Source organism: Theobroma cacao, chromosome 4 (assembly GCF_053813885.1).
Source record: "Theobroma cacao isolate CCN51 chromosome 4, ASM5381388v1, whole genome shotgun sequence".
Taxonomy (NCBI): Eukaryota; Viridiplantae; Streptophyta; class Magnoliopsida; order Malvales; family Malvaceae; genus Theobroma; species Theobroma cacao.
Genome location: NC_142642.1, coordinates 1,665,217 through 1,690,425, shown reverse-complemented (window position 1 = coordinate 1,690,425; position 25,209 = coordinate 1,665,217). Strand labels below are relative to the sequence as shown.

The window sequence follows — 25,209 nt, the reverse complement described above, 5'->3', positions numbered from 1 at the left end:
AGTATTCTAGATCTTTGTACACCAAGGAGTAGATATACTCTAGCTATCAGGAAGGTGGTAAGAATAAAATACAAGTAACTAATAGTAAATTACTCTAAGCATCCATTTCATTGGAAAATGGGGTTCATCTACCATTGTTGTAGTATTTGGATCAATGTTTTTCTTCCTGTTTCTAGTAATAATTAAAGAAAACAATGGAATCATATAAATATGTTAAATATACCCAAAAGGGCCATATAAAAGCCCATATGTTAAGGTAAGGCCTGTTTGCCCGAAGGGACTCTGGTCCAACAGGATTACCGAAGTAAAACTTTGAAGCAACTGAGAAGATGATGATTGAAATATCAATCAGTTTTAAAGAGAGAATTATTGAAGTGAACATCTTGAACCAGCAGGAAAAATGGCTATAAGTAAGCAAAGATCATGGAGAATATTTGTTTTGCTTCCTAAGCTTTCCATTTCTTGTTTTGTACAACATCTGAAAACAATGGTCATACCATTTCAATATGCAAAAGCTTGGAAGCTCAAAATAAAATCAAAGGGTAATATAATACAATTCCGGAACCAAATTTTGACCAAAATAGCATGCCAAGGTGGTCTTCTTGGTAGGAGCTTTGAAACCAAAGTATATGTAAACAAGAATTACAATGTCAATCTATGATCCGACTTTCCAGTTAGAAGAACCACTGAAACATTGTATTTTCCTACTGCAATAAGAAAGGTCTTCTAAACTCCAACTGTGTTATTGAGATTCACTTCACCATGTTTGTCTCAGATCTCTTTATTATGCTCAGGCTTGCTTCAGCCTCTATAAAATAAGTATTTGTCTTCTCTACAAGCAACTCGATGTTACAAAGATACCTCAGACTTGCGACTGCGCTCGTTCATATTTAAGAACCCTGTATAAGATCTTCTCCTGTTTTTGTTACTTTTACCTTTTGATGATCCCTTACCTTTATAACCAGAAAACACCACTAACATGACTAACATAAAACCCAAGCCAGAAAACACCCATAATAGAATGATCCAGAACCTTAAAGTACTAAAGAGTCCATCTCTGACTCTAGGTAGAGATGATTCCTGCGAGTGATTTCTGGGAACTGGATTGCTTTTTATATCATCATTCCCAGCAAACGTACCAAATTTCCTTGAATTTGTGATATCCTTTGTTGTATCCAAGTCTGGAGTGGATAAGGCAGTAGGGTCAGGGCAGTTTCTTCTCTTGTGATGCAAAAGCAATGCTTCATTCAGTGTTTTTGCACATTCAATGCTAAGCAGGTCTCGCTGACGTAAGTTCTCATAAGTTTGTTCAACTGTCGAAGGATCAGGTGGGTCTGGAAATGTAGCCCAACATCTATTCACCACATCAGTATCTCTCCAGTTCGCCTTATCAAAGCTCCAATTCCCAACTTTAAATTCCAAACCATAGTGGAAAACTCTGTACTTGACACCAGGTTCAGGAACATATCCAGGGTATAGTAATATCTTGCTGCTTATATGGTGCCGTAACTTCAACTGCATGATAAGAGGAGAGGAACATAACAGACATTATTTAATCTGTTGCAACTTCTAAAAAATATTCACTGGATCAGACATCATTGAACAATAATTATGAAAATAATTACTATTTAAGACTATCCGGAGCAATAAATAGAGTGTTTCTATACAGGAATTTGTTATAGTCAAAATACCATTAATAATAAACTCAAACATCAAAGCAATTCCTCAAAGCATACTATTGTCTTTACTCCATAATCTCGTGACCAGGATATTATAAGACATAAATTACAATCTATTTTCTAAGAACTTGACTAAAAGAAAATACCTCCGCCGCACCAAATGAATAACCGTACATTTCACTGATCCACCCAGATTCATATATATCTCCAGTGATGTTTGTTGCATAATGAGCTTTGTCTGCTCGGACCTCCTCCGTTTTAAGCAACCATAGCAGTGCAAATTCCCGGAGATCATCAATATGCATGATAATAACACCTCCAACTTTGTCGCAAGCCTCAGGATGGCGAGTATGAAGTTTTGCAAGCTCATTGTCACAGCCAATAAGGTATCTATCATGCATAGCCATAAAATAAGTAAGCAAGTAGAAACACATCGGAAATAGAGAAGGTGGAGAAAGAGTATGGGGGGTGGGGAATAAGATGCATGCACAAAGAGTACTCTATAAAGAATTTGAGTAAAGACATTAATCCTTGTTCTCCTCATCTTACTCATAAGGGGTTGAAACTGGTCGGCCACGTGCCGCTTTGAACTCCCATGGTGTAATTGGTCCTCTCAAGATCATGTCAGCATCAAGAATAACTATGTACTCTGCATCAGTGTTTACATGATTGAGCCAATGAACAACAGCAGCTGGCTTGTTAATTGCCGGATACCTGACATGGACCAAGCAACAACAAGAGTTTATTCTATGCCTTCTACTTCATGAAGGTTGGTCATCTAAACATTTTCCTAATCTCTTGCTTGATTTTAGAGGGTCTAGGGTTGTTTACGGTTCACAAAATTAAACTTTATATTACCTAACTAATATGCCATATTCAAAAAACATAAACCAGTACCCATTTCTGCATTAGGTTGTCACTCTCAAGATAGAACCAGTACACTTGCCCTTAGCTGTTAGAGTGTTCAACCACCTCACCAGGTTGTAGTCAACCAATTACAGGGAATATGTAAAAGGAAACAGGCATTAAGAATGGGATATTCCAGTGTACCAACTTAAAAGCAGGTTGGTCCTCAAAATATGGAAAATGACATATAAACTCCATATCCTTCACACAGGATCTCAAAGCTTAACAGAATACATAATCCTATAATCAAGAGGAAGGTCATTTCCAAATTAATAAGACACAATACTAGTTCCCAGTAGAACTTGAGCTAGGAGAATTATCAAATAAGAACAATTTTGCAAGAGGCAACCTAAAGAAGATTATTCCTACTGCCAAAAGTAAAGCTACAAATGCCAATAAACAGCCTGTTGTTAACCAATAATACTATAGCAGAGCAAACACCAGTAATCACAGTACATGAAGAGATAATTAGTTCTAGCAACTAAGGATTCTACTATCTGGAGTGAAAGAAAATAATAATAGATGTAGAATTACCAGTCGCCTGTTAGTGGATGGCGGCTCATCGAAGGTACATAATGGGTGGGTGCCAGATCATGGCCTTTGTATTGCTTTAAGTCATCATCTGTACAGCTGAGGAGACGTGTGATATTTCCAGGCTGGCCACTGAGGCGGAAACTGTGCATGAGTCCTACAGTCTGCCAATCAAAATAAGGAGTACATTCTGTAGAAAATAGGGTGTGAATTTTTGGATATGGTCTTATGGGTTCATCAATTCCTTTCTCCTCCTCGGCCACCTCAGTTTGTACCCTACTAGGAGTAAGAAGCTTTGGCTGAGTTAGTTCCGCGAAAGTTTTGCTTTTCAAAAAGCTTAGATATTTTGACCACTTTGGCTTCAGGCATCCATGTCTGGCATGATGTATAAGAAGACCCTCATTCATAGTATTGATACACTCTATACTCAAAAATAGGCCACGCCTTTTATTTGGATCAGATTCCATTGATTTCACCTGCATAGGGAAAGGATATACTAAGTTTCCACTATAACAGGAGTCTTACATGCAATTTGTTATTAGGAATACAACAGTTGATATGTACAATTAGGTTATAAACATGATGTTTAGTTCATTAATAAAACAAATAGCATGCCTCAATTTTCTTTGGTAGTAAGAGAAAAATGCATTACATGGAAAATAAATAAGCACTTAAGCAGGCATCTTACTGCAGACAAATTTTCTACCAGAATTAATGATTCATTCCTCCAAATTTAGAAGTTAACTTACTTCTCTAGGATAAGGAGGTTCAGGAAAGAGTCGCCCGCAGTCATAAACAATACTATCCTCATGGTGATCTAATTTACTGAAAGACCAGTTTCCCACTCTAATTGGCAAGCCATAATGAAGAAGAATAGGCTCAACACCTGGACGTGGAGTATAGCCTGGGTAGATCATCAAGTCATCATTAATCTTGTGCCTAAGTCCAGCCTGAAAATCAAAGAACATGACCAAAACAAGAAGATGAATATAAAAATATCACGCACAGCAGGGATGAAGGACAAAAAAGTTTTCTATTCTTTTTATGCTAGCATAATATAAACAATATAACATACTTCTGCTGCACCAAATGAGTAACCATACATCTCACTAATCCAGCCTTTCCCATAGATGTCACCAGTTATATTTGTTGCCCAGTGAGCCCTATCTTCTCGTACTTCTTCAGTCTTGGAAAGCCACAAAGGTGCCAGAACTCGAAGATCTTCTATGTGCATGGCTAAAAGCCCACCAACCTTGTCACAAAGTTCTGGGTGCTTTGTGTGCAATTTAGCCAGAATGTTATCGCATCCTACCAAGTACCTGTAGTACCAAATTTTTATGAATATCTAAATGAGAAAATTGAAAATGAACACAGAAAATCGGCAAAATGCAACTACAGCTAGCAACAAAACGCACAAAAAATATTTTTCTTTTCAGTATCTACTTTTTGGCATATGATATTACTAAACCAAAAAAATGTTCCCAAATACTGAATGTTGAAGCAGTGTCCCAAGTAGAATCCTCAGTCTCAGTAATGGCATAATTTGAATATATAATGAAAGGTTAGTACCCATAATAAGCAGAAACAGGCCAGCCTTTCTCTGCCCCAAGTTCCCAAGGTATAATTGGACCTCGGAGGATCATGTCAGCATCCAAAATCACAACCCAGTCAACATTCTGTGCATCTTTACTATGTTTTAGCCAGTGGACAATTCCAGCAGGTTTGTTAATTGCAGGGTACCTGCAGAATCAAAAAATTTCTGTTACTCCACCAAGAAGTTCTTCCAAACTCCTATGATCTCAAAGAGTTGTACTGAAAATAGAGTAAAAGCTTCTTTGAAATAAATCATGCGAAAAACAAAAACACGATGGAAGCTATAATGCACTCTATTACTGTACAATGAGAAAATTTAATCAGAAAGGAAACGTCAGAAGGCTATATGCCTGAAGGAATGGGCAGTAAGCATGAAAATGGAAGATGCCCATCATTCTTGAACCTTTAAACATGGGAAAACGAAATTTTCGAACATTCTATCATAAGGCAATAAGTTGTTTTAATTTGAAATAAGAAAAGAAAAGCAAAAATTAACTAAAGAATAACAAGTAAACTTCCAACCGTTGAGAGCAAAGAGAAAACCTCTAATCTTGATGCATCAAAATGTTGAAAGCAAGAGAAGTATATTCATTTGGCCAAACCCAAACAAAATAAAACCTTTCTGACTAATTTATTTGAGTTGATAACAACAATTACAAAACAATTGACAAACTTGATGAATCCAAGAACAGAACTTTAACCAAAAACGAGAGTTAAAAGTTCAAGAAAGTATACTTCATTTGAATTATGATAGTTTTAGATCAAACACATTGATATTAGACAAAAAACTCCATCATCAACAATTTACATAAAAAACAACCAGGTAATCAAAATCCAAAATTAACCAAAGAGAGAAGAACTTCAAATCCAAAAAAGAGTTAAAAAAGAACAGATGAAAAAAAGGCAGAAACTTTACCAGTCACCAGTTTTTGGATGTCTACTCATAGAGGGAACTTCGAGAGTAGGAGCCAAATCCATCCCTCTATATTTCTTCTTCTCCTCCTCCGTACAGCTCAATAACCGGGTCACTGGCCCTGGTTGCTGGGCCTTCTTGAAGCTGTGCATGAATCCAACCGTTTGCCAATCAAAGTAGTTCTGGCATTCCACAGAGAACAGAGTGTGGATCCTATATGGAGCCTCAAGACCCGGGTTTTGACCCGAAATGAAGCTACCCCAGAAACTCAGCAGCATCATGAAAGCTAAGAATTTGGCCATTGGAAGTTGAATTTCAAGGCCTGATTGGAAATGGGTAGTTTCTAAAAGATCTGAATTTCATGAGAGTGAACAAGTTGCAAGAAGTCAAAACGTGGAAAACTTCTACATTTTATAGTAGCTCTATGAACAGAAGATGGTGGCAAAGAAATGCTATTAAAAATTTAGATAGTTTTGTGGGATTATGTTATTTAATTTTAAAAATGGAAAGATTCTTTAATGTTTAATCTATTGAAAAGAAATGGCAAATCTGGATTTAACATTTCCCCCTCTCTCTTAACAAAAATAGTAGCGGCCTCGCTCACGGGAAAGTTAAAAAGTAACATTAAACGACAGGAAGTTGTTGTCGTTCATGAAAGAAATCAATGTCACACGACAAAGTACCAAGTAGAAACTAACTAGTGGCAATTTTACTGATCAGGAGGTTGTCTTCTCTCTCTCTTTTACAATATTTGTCTGATTTCACTCTGGTTTTTCTTTTCTTTTAGTAAGAGAACTTGAAAAACAAATTGCCCTTAATTTAAAGTTAAAACCCAAATCTGAAAATTAAAATCAAAACCCAATTTTAAATCTCTTCTTTCTTTTTATTCTTAATTAGTTGTACCAAAAAAATGAAAAAAAAAAATTGAACTTAATCATGAGTAACAATACCAACTTTTGACTACAGCATTTATTCCATTGACTCAATGATTTATTAATTTAGGTAAAAATCTAGTGAAAAAATTAAGAAAGGTAATTTTTGTGCAAGCAAGTCAAAGGAGATGGTGACCTTAGCGTGGCACCTTCCAATTGGGTAGAGGTGGCGGGTAGATGTGGCGGATTTTCTACTTCCCCGAGAAAACACCTCCTTCCACACCCAAGATGCTGCCTTTTTTCATTTTTTTGGTTTTCCTTCAAGTTTTGCCTGATGTCGAAAGCAAAATAAGGAATCTTCATCCAATGCAGAGATTCCAAACTGAAATTTGAAAAATGGGAAAGTGGTCAAAACGGTTCATTTTCTTGTTTCTATGCTTATCAATCTGTCTTCAAATCCCATCAGTTTTTTCCTCTGCTTCCCCTCTTCAAGAAAACCAGGTATCATAGCTTTTCCTCGTAATGTTTCTTCTTTAGTTAATCAAATTTATTGCTTTCAAAGAAAACCCGGATCGAAAATGATGATTAATTTGATGTAAATGACGGAAATTGTATGTTTAACTCACTGATTGGTGAATTCAACTAAAGAGTAAATTTTTGAGGGATTTCTTGATTTGGAAAATCTCAAATTTGTGTCTTTAATATTTGTTTGTACTAAAAAGTTTTGTGTTTTGGACTGCATTGTTACTCTTTATCATTTGATTTCTTGTTGCCTAGCCATTTTATGGCGTTTTTCTATAGCTATACTTTCATTTTGTTTGTTATTCTTGTCATCATTTCTCACTCAATTTGAACTCTTTGAGTTTGTTGTTTGCCCAGGGTCACAAAGAATCTGCAGCTGCAAGGTAATGTTATGTGCTTTGATCTTGGTTACTTGTCCTTTGTTCCTTTTATTTTTTCAATCATGACAGACTTAACCCCTAAGATGAACTGAAGAATGTGGCATTTCTTCATGCTCTATATTACATGGCTGGATTTACTACACTGAAACTTAGCGCTGTTTAGTGATTTTTAAGAGATATTGTTATAATGTTTCTTCTTTCTTTCCCTTTATATGCATAACTGATGTGCATATGCTTGTGAAATTGTGAATTTGATTTTTAGAACCTTTAAGCAAAAGCAGGGGAATGCTCATGTTGTACATTGTTCAAGAGAAAGGAGTAGGGCAGCATGGAAAATAATTGAGGAGGTATTGAATGGGTGGTGTGTCAAAGTTATAAGATACTATCATCTGAATATTTTGCTTCGCATAGGTCACTGAAACTAGTAATCTTTAATGTTTGTTTGTAGTATCTGATGCCCTTTGTGGAGAAAGAGCGATACAAAATTTCAAGTGGATGTAGGCTTCACCCTGACAATGATTTGTACAGAGATCAGGAGCAGCACAAGCTCCATGTAGATATAAATGAATGGCAATGTGGCTACTGTAATAAGAATTTCTATGAAGAGAAGTATCTGGATAAGCATTTTGACAACAGGCATTTCGATTTGCTGAATGTGGTATGTGAGCTATAATTGGATAGATTAGCATCCAGAGCCTAATTTATATTTTAATCAAACTGACCATCTGAATTATGGCATGCTTTTGCTGAATCCAGAGTCAGAGCAGGTGTCTAGCTGACCTGTGTGGTGCATTGCATTGTGACCTTGTCATGGATTCCGCACCCCGTAAGACTAAGTGCAATCCTGCAGCATCTGAAAGGAATAAACATCTGTGTGAGGTGGCCTCTGAAAGATTTCTTAGGCAAATTATATATTTTAATGTTCTTTGTGTCATTATTTTGAAACTTCTGTGCAGAGTCTTGCTGATAGTTGTTTTCCAGTCAGCAATGGTCCTCTGTCAGGCCGTCTTCATGGTATTTATCTTCCCACAACAAGTGCTATTGTTTTCTATGTTTACACATTTTCCAACCTGTGTATTGCTTTCTGATGTTGCTAAATCCATAGAATTCTTCTTACGACAATTCTGTGATGCCCACACGTGCACCGGAGGTCCAAAGCCTTTCTCTAAAGGGTCCAAGGTAGAATTCGCTGTTATCCTAAATTGTTTTAACTTTTTATTCCTAATTCATGCACATGCACACTTATGTGAATGAACAATCAACCATAAGCTCAGCTCTTCTCATATATACTTTTATAGGAAAAGTTTATATGACTATCCTGGTTATATGTGTCATTGATTAAGTGCATATCATCCTGTTTCATATGTGCAGAAGCGTACAAATATTCTTTACATTTCTATATCCATTTTGACTTTGATGCTGCTGCCGCTTTTCTACATTTTTGTTTACTTGTACCAAAGGTAAGTCTTTTGAACACTTTTTTCACTGTCATCATCTTATTGAGCTTCAGAAGCCATTACAATGTGGGGTATTTATGTTGCAGGGGAATAAAAAGGGGCTCGCAAGAGCTAAAACGCATCTCACTAAGTGGACGAAAGAAAAAACCAGTTTAGATATATTAGGTTTGTATATCATCAATCATGATGAGGGGTGTAGCTGTTTGTGCTTTCTGAGAGAGAGAGAGAGAGAGCTATGTATCTTACCATTGCGGCTGAAATTTTTATATTGTATTTTAACATGATATTTTCTTTAATCTCAATCTGGATAGAAATTCATGCTGAGGTCCGGTTGTGTGATAAAAAGTCTCTGGTTGTTTAGTTTTATTAAGTCCTATTTGAACACGCTGCATAACCTACATTTGTTACTGTTTCTGTATATTTGGGTGGCATGTAATATGAACCAAGTTCCTTCCTCTTCTCTTCTACCAACTCCTTGAGTGAAAGAGTTTATAGGCTGTAACTTGAAATTAAAGCTGCACATTCAGAAAGGAGATCCACGATCTTGCAGATCGAATTTGTATCGTACTGTAAGCTATGATTGCCTTTAACCTTTCAAACAATGTTAGTTGTTAATGCAGTTCTGCTTCTGTACTTTCCCTAGCTCTTAGCTTGCCACTCTTCCTGTTCAACTACATTTCCATGACATTTTCTTGCCTCTTTTCAGGAACCTTCTAGCTTCTCTGCCTTAACCAGAAGCATGATCTTCAATGCATTCCTTCGTCTCTTTGATCCTGGCATATCCAACCACATCTTATACTCTTTACGATGATAAAATATCGTAAGATATTTACTTAATTGGATTGAATAATTAAAAATACCCGATTCGACATCCTCATAGCTGACCTCCAAACTAACCATTGACATCCCTATACTTTCACCTCTCAGCTTGAAACAAATTCAAGGTTGGTTTTAAGAGTGGTTTATGTTCTGAACAGAGGGTGTCACTGGATTACACATTTGTTCGTCAGATTATCTACCCTTGTACAAAGAAAGCTGTAGATAGCTGTAACCCCTTAAGATAATTTTGATCAAGGAATGAACTCTTTCATCGATTGTTACAAGGAAATGAGACGGCATTTCCAAAATCCAGGGATCACCCAGCTCTCTTATTTCACAATGAATAATAACTATTGGAGGTGTCCATAAAAGCAAAACACAGCAGTGTATTCCAATTACAAACTCGTCTTCACCCAATCACCAGCATAGTTTCTGAAATTAAAAGCCAAACAAAGTAGTAACATCTCTCGTAAACCAATTGTTGTAAGGGAGTACATGAGTATAACAGGACAGACCCATAATACAAAGCAATAGTCACCATTAAAAGACCAGAAACACAAGACAGTAGTTGTCACATGAAGCTTCTTTTTAGGTAAGATCATCTTCCTCCAGTTCCTTAGCCTTCAGCTTTTCCTTCACCCGAAGTAGAAGGGTTGTCTTCCAAGAATCCTGCACAGCATTTTGTGGAAACAGCCGCAAGCACATTAGAATCGTAATTTCAGGGGACAGAACCAGAATCCAATGGGTTCTAGACCATCCAACCAGCATTTGTAATGGAGATTGACATACCAATGGGGTCATGCTATCAAATTCCTTGACAACATCTGTAAACTTCGTGACATCTTCCTCATCAATGGCAGAAGCAATGTCCTGTCACATAAAGCATAACCTCATTAACATCTGTATTACAAAGAGTTCGAACCGGATTCTCAAAATTACTACCATTTAAAGTAAATTAATTATATAGTTAGCAAGTTTTTGATAAGACGGTAACTGGATATATCATCCACATGAAGGACAAAAAGAGGGAAAAATAAAACAAATGGCGAACATGCCACCACTGATAAACATAATCCTATTAACCCTTTAATGATAGAAAAATAAATCATAAAAATGAAATAAAATGTTTACTTATGATAACTTACAGCTAATAATTTACACTCTCTTGTTCCAGAAAAAGTTGGATCCAGTTCCTGTAGAAAGCAAATGCAGATACAAGTTCAATATAACCAAACTAAGGTAAAAAGTTAAGGTGCTACGATGCCAAAGGAGCCAAAATTCAACCTGATATCGCTCTAATGCATTGGTGATTGCAACAACATCACCTTTACAGAGTTGACAGATGCCAGCATTAAGAAGATGTCCTTTAACTCCATACTTCAGCAAGTTATTGGTAAGTGACTGACGTGCTATCTCTTCATAGATCTCAATGGCTTTCTGGTATCTGGAAAAATATCAAAAGCAGAGCTATCAATAATTTTCCCAAATTTTATACTGGGGGGGTTGAGTGTTTATGCAAAGGTGTTAGCAAAATAATACACCAATAATGATTACAATCCATCCATAGTAGTAGACAGCACTTAGACATTGCAAGAACAATGTCTACAAGAAGTTAGCATGCTTACTGTTCTATCTGAGCAGCAAATTGTGCAACTTTCTGCTTGCACTGATTGGCAGAAGTAGATACTTCTTCATTTTGGAAGAAATCAGCTGCCTTTTCGTAGTAATCAATGGCCTGCTCAATGTTCTGCTCAGACTCATATAATTCAGCAATTTCCTGCACGTAAAAGAGGCACCCATGTGTTTGAATAACTGCAGCATTATCATACAAAGACCTTACAGCAGGGTGGTGGATATGAGGAAACAGTAGTAACAAAAACACAACAACCTAGAAGGCTTAACATATAACACTACTGGCAACATTAGTAATGAAGATCGAGGAAATATAAGAAACATTACCCAATCAATCAAACAAAAAAGTAAAACTACAGCTTAAATTGACGCTGCATAAGCAATTTTAGTAAATGATCAACTCTCTCTTTTTTTTTTCTTTAAAGATTTGCATATTGATGTATGAATAATACCTTATAATATCTTGCAGCCATGCTGAGCCTTCCAATATCACAAAACATATGTACTGCCTGCTGCAAACAAGATATAGCCTCTGTATAGGAACAAACAGTTATTCAAGTTAGATCCTAATCAGAGGTAAGATCAAGTAAATGGATATGCCCAATGCTTCAACCTACTTCGAGAGGGAAGTAGAAAATAAATACTTTCTGGCCATACGGTAAATTGTACATTTATCCCACAAAAGGCAGGGGGTAAGAAAACTACCCCAAACGATTCTTATGAAGTGAAACTATGCACTCCACACTTACCCTTTGTAGCTGTTTTCTTATAGCAATGAGCAGCATCAACATAAGCTTGAGCAGCTTCATGTTTGCTTTCTAACTACAGATATAATAACAAACAAAAGAGTCCAATTAAATCTTACATAACAGTACGTTATTAAGAACCGAAAGCTATTACTCCTGAAGTACTTACTTTCAAGTGACAATTTGACAACTTTACATAAGTTGATCCAGCTTTGTCCCCTGGAAAAACAACAAAGCGATTAAATCTTACAGCTTTTCAAGAAATCAATTTCCATCACACATTTCAAATATCTAGTGAATTATAAAGTAATTAATCAATAATCTGATCATGGAAAAACCTCTGAATTTCACATTTTCTAACTGAATTAAAACAACTAAAATACTGAATTAAAATAATAATAATTAATAAAAAAATTAAAAATTAAGAAAAAGAATATAAACAAAAAACTTGATCGCGTAAAAAATCCTGATTTCGGTCACATCGATAGCAACATTAATCACGAGATCTCGAAAATTTTATTTCCTGACAACTGTTTTCTGTCCATCATTTTCTCCACAAACAAACAGAAAACTTTTACAAAAACATTTAGATTGCGGTTTCTCAATCGCCAATTACAGAAGATCTCCAAACTTCCATGTTGTAATTCTAATCCAGCATTTTCTCGAGAAACAAACAGAAAATAATAATAATAACAATAATAATAAAAAAATTGAAGAATTAAGCTTTTGCGTACATGATTTGGCGAGCTTGAAGCAATTGGCAGCTTTATCAAAGAGATCGGCGGCGTCCTCATATTTGGAGCCAAACAATCCCCAGCTGTTTAGCTTCTTCTCTGCCTTTTTCTCGAAATCTTCTCCTCTCGCTAATTGATCTCCCATTTTCCCCCCCTTTTTCTTTTCCTTTGGTTCGATCAGAAATGAATTAAAAATCACGGACTCTTAAGATTTAAGGAATCAAACAGAAAAGATATCAGTCAAGATTGACCTATTTTTTCTGTTTTTCTTTTTTTTTTTTTAGCTTTTGATTTTTCTTCTTTTGATTTTTTTGAAATTTTCTCTAGAAAAGAGTTTTCAGGTTCAATGTTAGGCAAGTCATTTGTTTTAGACTGTTTGGGCTTATGATATGGGCCCAGAACCAATTCTTTAAAATAATTGGACTTCTTTAATAGACCAGGGTAGCACCTCTTAGGCCTAATTTCATGGGTCCCTTAAGCCTTATAGAGAAATTAATGGTTAGTTGGGCTTTAAAATGGGCCTAAGACCATGTCTTAATTTTAAATAATTGGGCCGGATTCATTAGCTTGGTCAACAAATTTGAGCCCGACTCCATCGGATATCCACGAGCTACTCCGTATTTGTCGGATCATATGGCGCAAACGTAAAACACATATATACAAGTAATTACATACATGAATAAAGTAAAATCAAAGTACAAGGTCCATGTGCACGCATACACATATAATTATATAAATAAAATATAATGAATAAATATATAGAATACAATTATTATGTACGAAAGTTACATAAACGACACATACATGATCACATACATATAAATTATTATAAGAGTAAATTAAAGGGATCAAGTCAAAATTTACCATTCTATTTTAGGTGAGAAATCGAATTTATCACTCATTCTTGATCCGGTGTAATTTTATTAATGTCCTAATTTTTAGTTTGATTAAAAAAAGTCAAAAGTTAATTGTAAAAAAATATTAAACGAGAAAATAAAAGAATATTTCACACGATATTTTAACTTTTAACTATTTTTGTATCAAATTCAAAAACTACATTAGAATATATAATTGCCCTTATTCAAAGATGGATGATAAATTCGATTTATCAACTTAAGAAGAGTGGTAATTATGAACATTATATCCTAGAATTAAGATGTCTTTGCTAAGAATTACATTAATTGAAGGTGAGATTACACGAACGTCGAATCAAGTCTATAGCCGACTCGAGACTTAATGACCGCATTAGAGTTAATTAGTTTGGTCTATCCCTTAATGACAAGACAAAACAAACAAAAGTCCTTTCTTTTGCTAAGCAACAGTGACTACATAACAAACAAAGTCCATTTTCTTACCAGTTTAGAGAAAATAATTCCTTTTCCAAATGCTGAAAACTCTTCATTCTCCATTAAATAAATTTTTAATAAAAAAAAAAAAAGAAAGAAGAAAAAGAAAAACCGATGAAAGGCTAATAATGGTAAGTGGTATCTCTCGCCTAGTTTGTGGGGTTTAAAGAAGTACGGGTGTAATGAATAACAGTTGAAAACTCCTAATGAAAAGTCGCACAGATATGGCCATGGCCGTGCCATTCAGAGGTTTGGTTGTATCCTCCCCCACTATGGCTATTCATGTGAAGGAAAGAAACAAGGGACAAAGGGCCTGCCCGGCATCTTCTGATTTGCTCCATATATGTATCCTTCAGTGAGGGGATTTGGTTTCTTTTATATATGATCCATGTTAATGAAACTGAAATTGTATCATGTTCGATACATACAACCCCATCAACACTCCCCTCCCGTGACCTAAATTTTCCACTCCTTTTCTCACAATTTACTAAAACATTTTTGGCACATATCTTGGGGTTGGTGTGTGGTGTGCACCATTTGTTGCTATATCTAGACCGTTTGTATATGGTCCCGCACTTCATTAGTAAACAAGTCAAGTTATTCAAAAATTTATTGGGTTTTGACACGACGTGAATACTCGAATTCGATTTGTTCGCTGTCAAGATTTAACTTATTGAGTTTGACTCAATGCATGTCATGTCGAGAGTCATGAATCAAGCCCTACCACGTAACAGAAGAAATTATAAGAGATACCCAACACGAATCAAACCTTACCACACCATGCGTCTGCAAACAAATACGATGTCTCCGATTGAATTCTTCCGGCTATCGATTTCATTAAGGACATGTCGAACCAAGTGTCTGATATTGCATTGGCAAGATATGCTTAATTATACTATAAGCAACTAAAACAATACATGAACATGATCAGCTTTACCATTCCACTCCTCCCATATTTTTCCATTTCCAGAAACTTGGTAGTTCCTCTAAAGAACTTTGGGTCCACAGCATGGTGCGAGGATGACTTCATGAAAGGTGAAACACGAGTTTATATTATAGTAGCAGTTTTTTTTTTTTCTTACATCAAAACAACGTCGAATGTTGTCATGTTATTAGCTAAGATTTGAGCCTTGTTTGACAAAAATTTTTGTAATATTCAAAGGAAAATGGACAGGAAGTAGGGTAAATGGATAGAAGAAAACAAACATGGGAATGCTTGGGCAAAACAATTTATTTATTTATTTATTCTCTTTTTATTTGAGAAAGGAAAAGACAAATGATTATAGCTGTCAAGAGAGGAAGGCTAATTTGTTTGCATGAATAGCTCTGTGCACTTCAACAGCAAAGCTCTCTATCACAGCGAAGCATTGTTTGTAGGCATTAGATACATGAAATTCTAAGAGTGAAAGACTCATGAAAACGACCCTTTTGTTCCCCCCAAAAAAATTAAATAAAAAACATAGAAAAGAAATTAAAGATGAGAAAATTAAATTTGCTTCTTGAAAATGACCTTTCTTTTGGGTTTTAAAAGGTAATAAAATTTGATTATGTTAGATATTATTAACTTCAACCCTTCCTTTCTTACCAAACATTGATATGTTTGTACACTTATATATATAGAAAACAAGACTTCGATCTTGTCTTTGTTTTTAATGTTATCTTTGTAGATTCTTTAATTTTTTTTTTCTTACATGTATGAATTTCTCTCTCTCTCTACATGCATACACAACAAAAGCACTTATCACTCAACTTTATAGATTTATAAATTTTGTTTCCATTGTCACATTTGCATGTGAATGTACTTTCCCGAAGTGAAACTCACGTGAGTTTTGCTATCAAGTCACAAGAATCCTATATATTACTGCTCTGCAAAACGATAAATTATACAATAAGAAAAAAGAACAAATTTGCCGAATATATATGAATATATTATAAATAAATTTTCCTCTCGACAAATTTAACCATCAATTATACGGGTCGATACGATTAAACTGGCATTTTTGATTTTAATTCCTAAGACAAGCAAGCAACTTGATCAATTGAGTTTTTAGATATGATTAAAAAAACAAAGAAAAAAAAATTTGTCAAAAAATATCATCAATAAGTTTTTCTTCTGACAAGTTTAATCGTGTATTAAAAAGGTCGAGATGACTTCAAGTAATTACTATTAATAAGCGATTAAACCGGAATTTTCGATTTTAATTCTAAGGCTAGTAAAACCCGATTGAGGTTTTCGAGGCAAAACATCTAAGTGAAAATTTTTAGATGAAGCATTTTTAACAAGTTTCAGTCTGGCATATATGTGTCTTTGGCTAGCCTTTGTCATCATATGGGAATTTATATTTGGTAATATATTTGAAGCAATATGAGAGGGCCTGGGAATGTCACGGGAAACCTTTCTGATTTCAGCATGGCTTGCCTCTAAAAAATATAATTCTTATTTTGGTCTTGTTTTTGTTTTTTATTTTGTTTTATTTTGTCACGTGATATCAATACATTTGTAACATAATATATATATATATATAAAAACCAACATAAAAACGTAAACAAATTAGCATATGCATAACCCATAATTTCACCAATCAGTATGCTTTAATTAGGGTTTATCATGTCGTATTCGTATTTACAATATCAGCATTAGGTCTCCACTTCCTCCCGTACATGTCCTATATATATATATATATATATGAATCATGTGATACAGCAACAATCAAATCCAAAAGAGAATCTTCTCATCAATCTCCAACTTTTTTGCAACTAACCAAGTCATATGACTAGGATCGAGCCAGGTTAAAAAGAGGTGCTACAGGCTTCACCTTTTTGAAGCATTTATGCATTAAGAAATGAATTTACTCCCCCTCACTGATCACTCTATTTAGTTAGAACAACTTAAAAGCTCTGACCAAGTGATTTCAATTTTCATTCAAAATAATTATATTGTGTATGTTCATATTTATACTTGATGTCGAGTTATATTGTTTTTTAATATGAAAAACTTCACTTACGTGAGTAAATTCTATAAGTTATTTATAACGTTTATCTGTTAGTAATTCTAGTACCGAGCATCAAATTGTGATATATGATTAGGAGTATATATATACTTGCATTCACTATGTAATTAAGCTAAAATCCTAATCTTGTAGGGTTTAATTATTCTTTTAAATCTCAACCCTACAATTATTTTGTACTTTTCATTGTGTGCATAACATACAAATTACTCCATGTTGATAATTTGAATTGTTTGTTATTTTAATATGAGAAACTTCACTGACATGAATAAACTCTAAAATTATCTATGATTAGGACTATAAATGCTCATTCGAACTATGTCATTAAGTTAAAATCTTAATCTTGTTGAGTATAATTACTGTTTTAAATCTCAACCCTACAATATTTTGTAACTTTCGCACTTTCCACGTATAAATTACTCAAAGTTGATTTAAATTGTTTTTTTAATAGAAAAAGCATCACTTGCATAAATAAACTCTATAAATTATCTATGATCAAGGGTATAAGTAATTAAGTTAAAACCCTAATCTTGTAGGGGCATGGGGGGAAGATCATTAATTTGATTGGCATGCATGGTGGTAGATAGCAAAAGAGATCAATTACACAAAATTGCTTATAGCTAGCATATGTCGTGAGAGAAACTAAACACAAGCTTCCAGGTGGTGTGAAGACAAACAATTGCTTATCTGTTGTTCATTTTGTATTTTTCTCACCTTTTTTTCTTAGTTTCATAATAATGATAAGCATTCTGTCACACTCATTCAACAAAAGTGTTAGAAGGGATGAGTATTGTCAAATAATGAATCATTCATATGTCATTCAACGCACGCATTTATAATTAAGTGGTGGCTATTTATCCAGGATAAAAACAAACAAACAAACAAAAATAACCTTAAAATGACAGAAGGAAAGAAAAATTTAATCCCACAACTTTTTCATATTCAGAAAGGAAATCGAATCTACAGAGACCCTATAGTAAAATCTAGATAGTAGTATACTGTGATTGAATGGGAAGGGATGGGATCAAATTCAAAATCAATGGAAAGTTTAATAACAAAAAAAAAGAAAAAAAGAAAAAAGGGAAAACAAAGTGTAGGAAAGAGCAGCATTTCATGGAAGGCAAGAGACAAGTTAGGCGCAGGTATTTGTATGGAGAGTGTTGTTTTGTTGTAATGATTAAAGGGCACACATGTGAATAGGTGGGTACATGATTTGTCCGCGTGGAATGGAGACAATGCTGGAAGCAAGGATCCAACTCCAAACTAGCTTGCATATGATCAAAAGACTCAGATACAAACATCTCGTGACACGTTCATCGGAGAAAAGAGCTTGCCCCCAGCGATTTTGATCAGAAAAAAACAGTCTTGCTTCCTCCCCCGGGCCCCTGCAGAGTTCGTGATCCATTTACTTAGCTTTTCTATATCTTCCCATGCATAGAGCTGTACCAAAGGGAAAAGGGTATTCCTCCAAATCCTTGCGGAAACTTGATTTCATCTGATATGTATGCAATTGGCAATGGATTTAGAGAAAAAAATAGGTTTCTGAGGAGTTGATTTTCTCTCAAACTTGTTGCATGGCAATATATATATATATATACATAGCTTGATAGATATGCATGGGATATTGAACATGATCAGTCAAAGGCATCATTGATATTAGCTTCAAGTCAATAGGTATATATAGCCATGGAAAGATCAAAAGCATGTCAAAGTATACTCCCTCACTTGCAAACTATATATCATGGATACAATTTCCAAGAAAACGAGTAAGATTAGATGATACATGACTTGCCAAATTCTCTTTTGATGAGAAGTTGGAAAACTAGTGATTAAGGGATAGGGTAGAGTGGCACGTGTGGAGAGAGAGAGAGAGGAGAGAGGAGAGAGGAGGGAGAGAAGACAACGAGGTGACGGCTAGCTGGTGAGAGAGGAGGGAAGAGGGGGGGAAGAGGGGGAGGAGTCTAAAAAAGCCCCCGTGAGGAGTGTTTGGAGGCATTCCAAAATCACAACTAAACATCCTTTTGTTGCTTCTCCTTCACTTCTTTCGATGGCAATTTTTCACTCCTCTACATCACGAGCTCATGATTCCCCGCCATTCCCTCCTTATTTGACACCCAATGCCACCTCACCTCCCCATTTCTATTTTCCCCATTTACCCTCTTTTTTCCCTCCTCTAAAAGAAATTTTCTAGAGATATTCTATTTGTATTTTTCGTAATTATTATTAGTGGCGTAATTAAGCATGTGCATAGTTTGAGTGGACGGTTTTGAAGTCGAGATCATGAATCATTTACGTAGAGTTGATCTTAAAAATTTTAAACCGTGAATCAATCCATATCTTAATAAGATTGTTTCTAAAATTAACCATATTTACTGTCTTGTGTGATTGAGGATCGATCTTGAATTTTTTAATAAAAAGTTAAAATAATAATATTTCATTATTATAAATATAAATTATGATTAAATACCAACTTTACAAATATTATAAGAAATTTCATACATCCATGTAAGAATTCACATTATAATTTAGTTATTGTTATACTTTATTATTTTTAAAGTCTTAAAGTTTTGTTTAATATTTTTGGTAGCTTTTTATTATTATTATTATTCATTAAACTTTTAAATAATTCTTTAGCTTAACGATCAAAATCTTTAAAAAAGGCACCATTTTTGGTTCAAGTCTTGTAATTTACAAATATTTAGTTATTTTGCATATAGTAATAATTAGCTTACAATTGGTCCAAAAACTTGATTTTAAGACCATGAACCATCCAAAAAACTCGATTTTAAAACCATGAACCATCCAAAAAACTCAATTCTAAACATGTTGAATCATAAACCACTCATCAAGTCAACAAATCATTTTAAAATCGAACTAAATTTATCATTTCAAGATGATCTGCGAGCGACCTTGGACTGTTGCTCACCCTATGCATAACCATAAACTTTAATTACAAATTAGTTTTTCGTCCACACCTAATTATCTAAAACTTTGGGCAACATTGAAAATAACTCTCCTAAAATAAGAAGGTAAATACTATCTCAAGATAAAGAATTTCAATACCAACCATTCTTAGTTGGAAAGAGTATGGAATGAAGGCAACTTATTACATTCACAAACTAAGAAAATAATATGAGGTCAGTATTATTCTTTGTCCTTGAAATGAAAAGAAAGATACAAAATTAGTATAGTTCATTTTAAGGACCACACACATTAGTGTTAATCATCTATTCATGCTTGAAATTTGAGCTAAATAAAGTTTTAAACTCATTTAAGATTCTTGACTTTCCTTAAATCCTCATCCTTATCATTTTTCATTTGTTGTAAAACTTTCAACATATAGAAGATAGAATGTATATTCATGCTGATATATACTTGAGGGAATTTTCTTTGATTTTAGTAAATAGATCATCCACTATAGTCTTGGTGATAGGATCATTCATTCCCACAAATTCTTGGTAATGGGATTATCACAAAAAAAATGGAAAAAAATGAGAAAATATGAACAAGAAGGGGCAATGTGGTAAAGTGAGATGCATTCTATATTATATTGTGGTGGGAAGAAACTGAGGCAGTCATGTGGGAAGCAAACAAGAGGATCCTATAGATTTGAGAGCTCAGCCTCCCTTCTCTTTTAAACACCCTCAGAGCATTGCAGAGAGTTGAAAACAAAGAGAGAAAAAGAAGGTGAGGGTGATAAATAAAGAGAGAAAAAAGCCTCTCAAGGATATAAACAGAAGACATAAGCATACGCAAGATGGTTTCTAGGGAGCACAAGAGAGCAGCACTGCATGAGAAGCTGCAACTTCTTCGTTCCATTACTAACTCTCATGCTGTAAATTTCCTATCTATCTTCTAAGCCCTTTGATTTCATTGGCTTTCATTTTTGAGTATATGTATTCATCCTTTCTTTTGATATTCAACAAAAATTCAGCCTCTGTTCATCTTTTCTCCTCTGCTGTTAGTTTTAATAATTCTTTTGCTTCACTGTAGTTGTTGGTTTCTGTCTATTGCCAATTATTCATTTTCTAGCTGCCTTATCATAATCTCTATCCACTGTTCTTACTTCTTGTCAATGCTCAAGTTCATCGAATCACCCTAGAGTCACCAAAAAGAAAAAGGAACAGGAAATGAGAAAGATGTTACCCTTTAAAGTTTTGGAATTTTAGTGGCTTCTTTTCTGGTATCTGATGCAAACTATTTGATATATAATCCTGGATTATTAATTCTATGTTGCTTGTGTTTTCTTGGAGGAAAATCAATGGAAATTAAAGAGAAATGGAAAAATAAACCAAGAGTAAACTTTGTGCTAACCCAGTTTCATTGTAAATGTATGGCAGCTGAACAAAACATCAATCATAGTAGATGCATCGAAGTACATTGAAGAGCTAAAACAGAAAGTAGAAAGACTGAATGAAGATATAGCAGCTGCACAAACTTCAAATCATCAAAATCCATTGCCTGTGGTAAGACATTCCAACCACTGATATGCACATTTTTCTGGTTATACTAGTTTTTAGCTTGTTTCCTTCATTGAATCATCTTTGTACTGTACTGTTCTCCCTTTTGTGCTTCAACTTCAACACTGTACTTTCTCCTTTTCCAACATGGTGAAAAACCTATACATGCACTTATTACTTTTTCTCTGTTTTTTTCTCTATGTATTTTTTCATAGCAGGTCACAGTAGAAACCCTAGAGAAGGGATTTCTGATAAATGTATTCTCAGAAAAGAGCTGCCCTGGTCTGCTTGTTTCTATCCTGGAAGCCTTTGAAGAACTGGGTCTCAATGTGCTGGAAGCTAGGGTTTCTTGCACTGACAGTTTTAGATTACAAGCAGTTGGAGGAGAAGTAAGAGTCTGAACCTGTCTTCCCACTATATCTATATGTACTTGTTCTATCTATCTTCATGTCTAAATTTCTAATAGTTCCCCAATTGGTTGAAGAATTATTAACGTCTGATGTCTGTTTTCATGCTCATATGATAAATTTGGAACCATGATTCATTTTTTTGAGTTATCTGATTTTTCCAATGGCAAATTACGACATTTGCATCGTATCGATGATGATGATAAAAAAACCATACGATTTTTTTTTTTTTTTTGCAGAATGAAGAACAAAGTGAAACCATTGATGCACAAGTGGTGAAACAGGCAGTGTTGCAAGCTATTAGGAATTGGAGTGAAAGTACTGATCAACAGGAGTAAAATTAATGGAATTTTGTAATTGTTATCCATTAACTTTCTTTCATGCATTTTCTTTCTTGATGTAGGTTATTGGCAATGTTGTTAATGATCAATCATTAATCCCAAATTTAATGTTACAAAGTAGATTGAAGGTGTTCCAAAATTCAATGATATGCCTTCAAGAGTACTAGCAGAAAACAAATGAGTTTATGAAAAACAATTAAAAAAAGATTGACCATTGGGCCATTGGCCATTAATGCTTCTTCCAGCAAAGAATTATCTGCTTTGCCAGGAAATTTTTCCTTTTAAAGGCAAAGAGGATTTTATCCAGATGATAGTATATGATGCATGTAACAAAGGGATAAGGCAGTGCTTAGGTTAAAATGGGTGTTTGAAAGTGATCAAGACATGGCCTTCCCACTAACAAAAAGAAACAGATTTTGTATTATCACAATGTCATAAACATTATAAGAAAAACAAAGTGATTATACTAATTATTATGCAGTGTTAAGTATGGGCAAGGCAATATATAACCTGAAACAGTTCTTTTTTAAGTTTCTTTTATTCTTCGACGCAACAGAACACAGATGCTAGTTGTTGTATGTATAATATAATCAGGAGGTTTTTCTTCACATGGTGCATGTAATTGCCATGCATGTGTTGCAACTTTGCAAGGCTGTTAATTGGCCTTATACTAATACACATTTAGCTTGATGAGTTTTCATGTTGTATGAGTCTACATTAATTAGTGCAGCTAAACAAGCTCAAACATAAAACTTTCCATTTTTGGAAAGGTAAAGGAGTTATAATATTAATAATGATAAATACAAATATACATAAGAATATCATCGATACAATATAATTTTTTAAAAAAATACAAACAACTAAAGAAGACCAACATTTATATCCAGCTTTGACTAAGTTATAACCAATTCATTTGCAATTTGAGATATTTGATGAATTCATCAATTCTCGAACTGAGTTTTTACGCCTCCATGCAGCCCAACGAGAGTTTATAACTCATTTTATCGCATTTGTAGAATCATTTTCAATCGATAAATTATGAAAAATAACCCATTTGGAAGGTGTAAAAACAACCAAAGCTTCCTTAATAGCAAGTAATTCAGTCAAGTTCCCATTAAAAATACCAATTGGTTTTGATAACATTACCTTAACAGAACCTTCCTCGTCACGGACCACCCCATCTATATATTCCTGCTAAGATGAAAAAATAATTTGATGTGTCCTAAATATTTTTTTTTTTCTAAATATTTGGGAATATTAACGACCGATTTGCAGAAATATATATTACTATATAGTTCAATGTCTGAAACTCACTGGAAGACTGCCAATATATATGAAGAATGCATGCCAGCAAGCAACCAACATTGTAATAATTTATATGGTATAGCAATGGGGCTGCTGTGTGATGATTCAGAAGCAATTCCAGGAAGCATGGAGTGTGAAAAAAAATGGCCTATTTTTTAGGTTGTAATGGTAGGCTGGAATTTGTAGGCCTAGCCTAGGAGCTATAATAAATAGTACTTGCAAGTAGTGATATAATGGTCTGATTAAACTAATCTTGATGTGCTTAATTATGTATTAATAATGTACTAATCTATTGATCAATGACTTTAATAATTGGAGGTGGTGGATTTTCTCGTCGGAAGTGAATCTCAAAACCCAATAAGCTATAGAATTATTGTAACTCTCATGATTCAACAGGGGACCAGTGCAACCAAGTGCCTCACTCTCAAAGTAATCGAATATTGATTTCATTGCTTTTTGTGTGTAAGATTCCGCAGATTCTTTTGGTTGTTCCTTGATTAATTTTTTTTTTTTTGTTGTTTTCATCAAGGTTTTGGTGATATCCAAAGAAGTTTGTTCATCACCTTACATCAAAATTCACAAAAGCAAGTTCAACAGCACTTTTCTTCTCATCAATGTTTGTTCTCAGTGTTGGAACAGGAGCTGGGCTAGTATAAGCTAGCCAGGGTTCATGTCTCAACTAAATTAAGCTTGGGTGGGCTTAGGTGACTGCACCAGCATTCAAGAAGATGATCCTCTTGATTCACGGAACAATCTTGGCTGCCCTTTGGTTTCTCTTGTGCATTCATTGTCTGAACTTCTTCCCTTTTTTGTTACAAATCAGGATACCATCTTTGCTCTTTGTGAGTTCCAGCATCAAAACAAGACACTTTGGGTGATCATCTTGAGTCTCTAGATGTAGCTTAGGGTGTCAATTATTGAGTCTCTAGATGTAGCTTAGGGTGTCAATTAACTTGGTTAAAGCCGAAAAACCAAATCAAATTGGTCGATTTGATTGGGTTGAAAAGTAAAGCCTTCAAATTGAGACATGAACATGTGATTCCAACATCTTATTGGAATTGTACAAACAATATTCTGCCTTTTTCCCAAACATACGCTACAAAAAAACAGTTGGAAATAGGCTGATTTCTGTTAAAAATGTTTTTTTTTCAACGGATTTTCAACGAAAAAATACGTTGAAAACTTCGTTGGTAAAAGCCTCGTCAATAATACTTTCCGTTGACAATTTCGTTGAAAAAATTTACTTTTTGATGACTATACCATTGCAATTCCGTTGGAAACGACAATTTAGACGAAAAATTCTGTTGAAAAGAATTCCATTGGAAACAGTTTTCCAACGGAATTTTCCGTCAAAATATTCTTTCCAACGGAATTTTTTGTTAGAAAAGCATTTCCAACGGAATTCCGTGGGAAAAGCATTTCTCACCGATTTCCATTAGTAATTTTCAATGAAATGTTCCGCCTATAATGCTTTTCCAACGGATATTACCAATTAAAATTTCAGTAAAAGATTATAACATCCATAATTCATATCCAAAATTGATAAGAAAAAAAAGCA

At 34.5% G+C, this 25,209-nt stretch overlaps 4 protein-coding genes across 5 annotated transcripts; 2 read left to right on the top strand and 2 right to left on the bottom strand.

Moving 5' to 3' along the window:
- Nucleotides 1-366: 366 nt before the first annotated feature.
- On the bottom strand, nucleotides 367-6,148 carry LOC18600913 (peptidyl serine alpha-galactosyltransferase). The gene is made up of 8 exons (XM_007031648.3): nucleotides 5,626-6,148; nucleotides 4,686-4,856; nucleotides 4,192-4,435; nucleotides 3,866-4,066; nucleotides 3,120-3,592; nucleotides 2,229-2,393; nucleotides 1,826-2,069; nucleotides 367-1,515 (listed from the first exon to the last, which is right to left on the bottom strand). Exons 1-8 carry the CDS (start codon nucleotides 5,922-5,924, stop codon nucleotides 850-852), a joined length of 2,463 nt encoding a protein of 820 aa, XP_007031710.2. The 5' UTR covers nucleotides 5,925-6,148; the 3' UTR covers nucleotides 367-849.
- Nucleotides 6,149-6,769: 621 nt separating this feature from the next.
- Nucleotides 6,770-9,177, top strand: LOC18600912 (zinc finger (C2H2 type) family protein). Its single transcript, XM_007031647.3, has 9 exons — nucleotides 6,770-6,995; nucleotides 7,374-7,399; nucleotides 7,659-7,743; nucleotides 7,845-8,054; nucleotides 8,153-8,275; nucleotides 8,353-8,410; nucleotides 8,502-8,575; nucleotides 8,768-8,856; nucleotides 8,940-9,177. Exons 1-9 carry the CDS (start codon nucleotides 6,891-6,893, stop codon nucleotides 9,007-9,009), a joined length of 840 nt encoding a protein of 279 aa, XP_007031709.2. The 5' UTR covers nucleotides 6,770-6,890; the 3' UTR covers nucleotides 9,010-9,177.
- An 855-nt stretch (nucleotides 9,178-10,032) lies between these two features.
- ALPHA-SNAP2 (alpha-soluble NSF attachment protein 2) lies at nucleotides 10,033-13,110 on the bottom strand. Its single transcript, XM_007031646.3, has 9 exons — nucleotides 12,785-13,110; nucleotides 12,220-12,269; nucleotides 12,054-12,126; nucleotides 11,757-11,836; nucleotides 11,298-11,449; nucleotides 10,957-11,116; nucleotides 10,818-10,865; nucleotides 10,462-10,542; nucleotides 10,033-10,341 (listed from the first exon to the last, which is right to left on the bottom strand). The coding sequence occupies exons 1-9, from the start codon at nucleotides 12,927-12,929 to the stop codon at nucleotides 10,261-10,263; spliced, it is 870 nt and encodes a 289-aa protein (XP_007031708.2). The 5' UTR covers nucleotides 12,930-13,110; the 3' UTR covers nucleotides 10,033-10,260.
- A 7,636-nt stretch (nucleotides 13,111-20,746) lies between these two features.
- On the top strand, nucleotides 20,747-22,466 carry LOC18600910 (transcription factor bHLH61-like). 2 transcript variants are annotated; one of them, XM_007031644.3, is made up of 4 exons: nucleotides 20,747-20,973; nucleotides 21,479-21,604; nucleotides 21,817-21,987; nucleotides 22,245-22,466. In XM_007031644.3, the coding sequence occupies exons 1-4, from the start codon at nucleotides 20,896-20,898 to the stop codon at nucleotides 22,341-22,343; spliced, it is 474 nt and encodes a 157-aa protein (XP_007031706.2). In that variant the 5' UTR covers nucleotides 20,747-20,895; the 3' UTR covers nucleotides 22,344-22,466. The 2 variants fall into 2 exon arrangements, with proteins under 2 accessions (XP_007031706.2, XP_007031707.2); XM_007031645.3 differs by having other exon boundaries at nucleotides 21,814-21,987.
- Nucleotides 22,467-25,209: the final 2,743 nt, after the last annotated feature.

Bases quoted from the DNA above. Each gene is read 5' to 3' on its own strand.
- LOC18600913 (XM_007031648.3), bottom strand. From the start codon at position 5,924: ATGGCCAAATTCTTAGCTTTCATGATGCTGCTGAGTTTCTGGGGTAGC. The intron at 4,857-5,625 runs GTAAAGTTTCTG...TTGATTCTGCAG, and splicing joins CATCCAAAAACTGGTGACTG to GTACCCTGCAATTAACAAAC. The intron at 2,394-3,119 runs GTAATTCTACAT...GGTCCATGTCAG, and splicing joins CATCCACTAACAGGCGACTG to GTATCCGGCAATTAACAAGC.
- ALPHA-SNAP2 (XM_007031646.3), bottom strand. From the start codon at position 12,929: ATGGGAGATCAATTAGCGAGAGGAGAAGATTTCGAGAAAAAGGCAGAG. The intron at 12,127-12,219 runs GTAAGTACTTCA...TTATATCTGTAG, and splicing joins TGTCAAATTGTCACTTGAAA to TTAGAAAGCAAACATGAAGC. The intron at 10,543-10,817 runs GTAAGTTATCAT...TTTATGTGACAG, and splicing joins GAGAGTGTAAATTATTAGCT to GACATTGCTTCTGCCATTGA.
- LOC18600910 (XM_007031645.3), top strand. From the start codon at position 20,896: ATGGTTTCTAGGGAGCACAAGAGAGCAGCACTGCATGAGAAGCTGCAA. The intron at 21,605-21,813 runs GTAAGACATTCC...ATTTTTTCATAG, and splicing joins ATCAAAATCCATTGCCTGTG to CAGGTCACAGTAGAAACCCT. The intron at 21,988-22,244 runs GTAAGAGTCTGA...TTTTTTTTGCAG, and splicing joins TACAAGCAGTTGGAGGAGAA to AATGAAGAACAAAGTGAAAC.
- LOC18600912 (XM_007031647.3), top strand. From the start codon at position 6,891: ATGGGAAAGTGGTCAAAACGGTTCATTTTCTTGTTTCTATGCTTATCA. The intron at 7,400-7,658 runs GTAATGTTATGT...TTTGATTTTTAG, and splicing joins AAAGAATCTGCAGCTGCAAG to AACCTTTAAGCAAAAGCAGG. The intron at 8,576-8,767 runs GTAGAATTCGCT...TCATATGTGCAG, and splicing joins CTTTCTCTAAAGGGTCCAAG to AAGCGTACAAATATTCTTTA.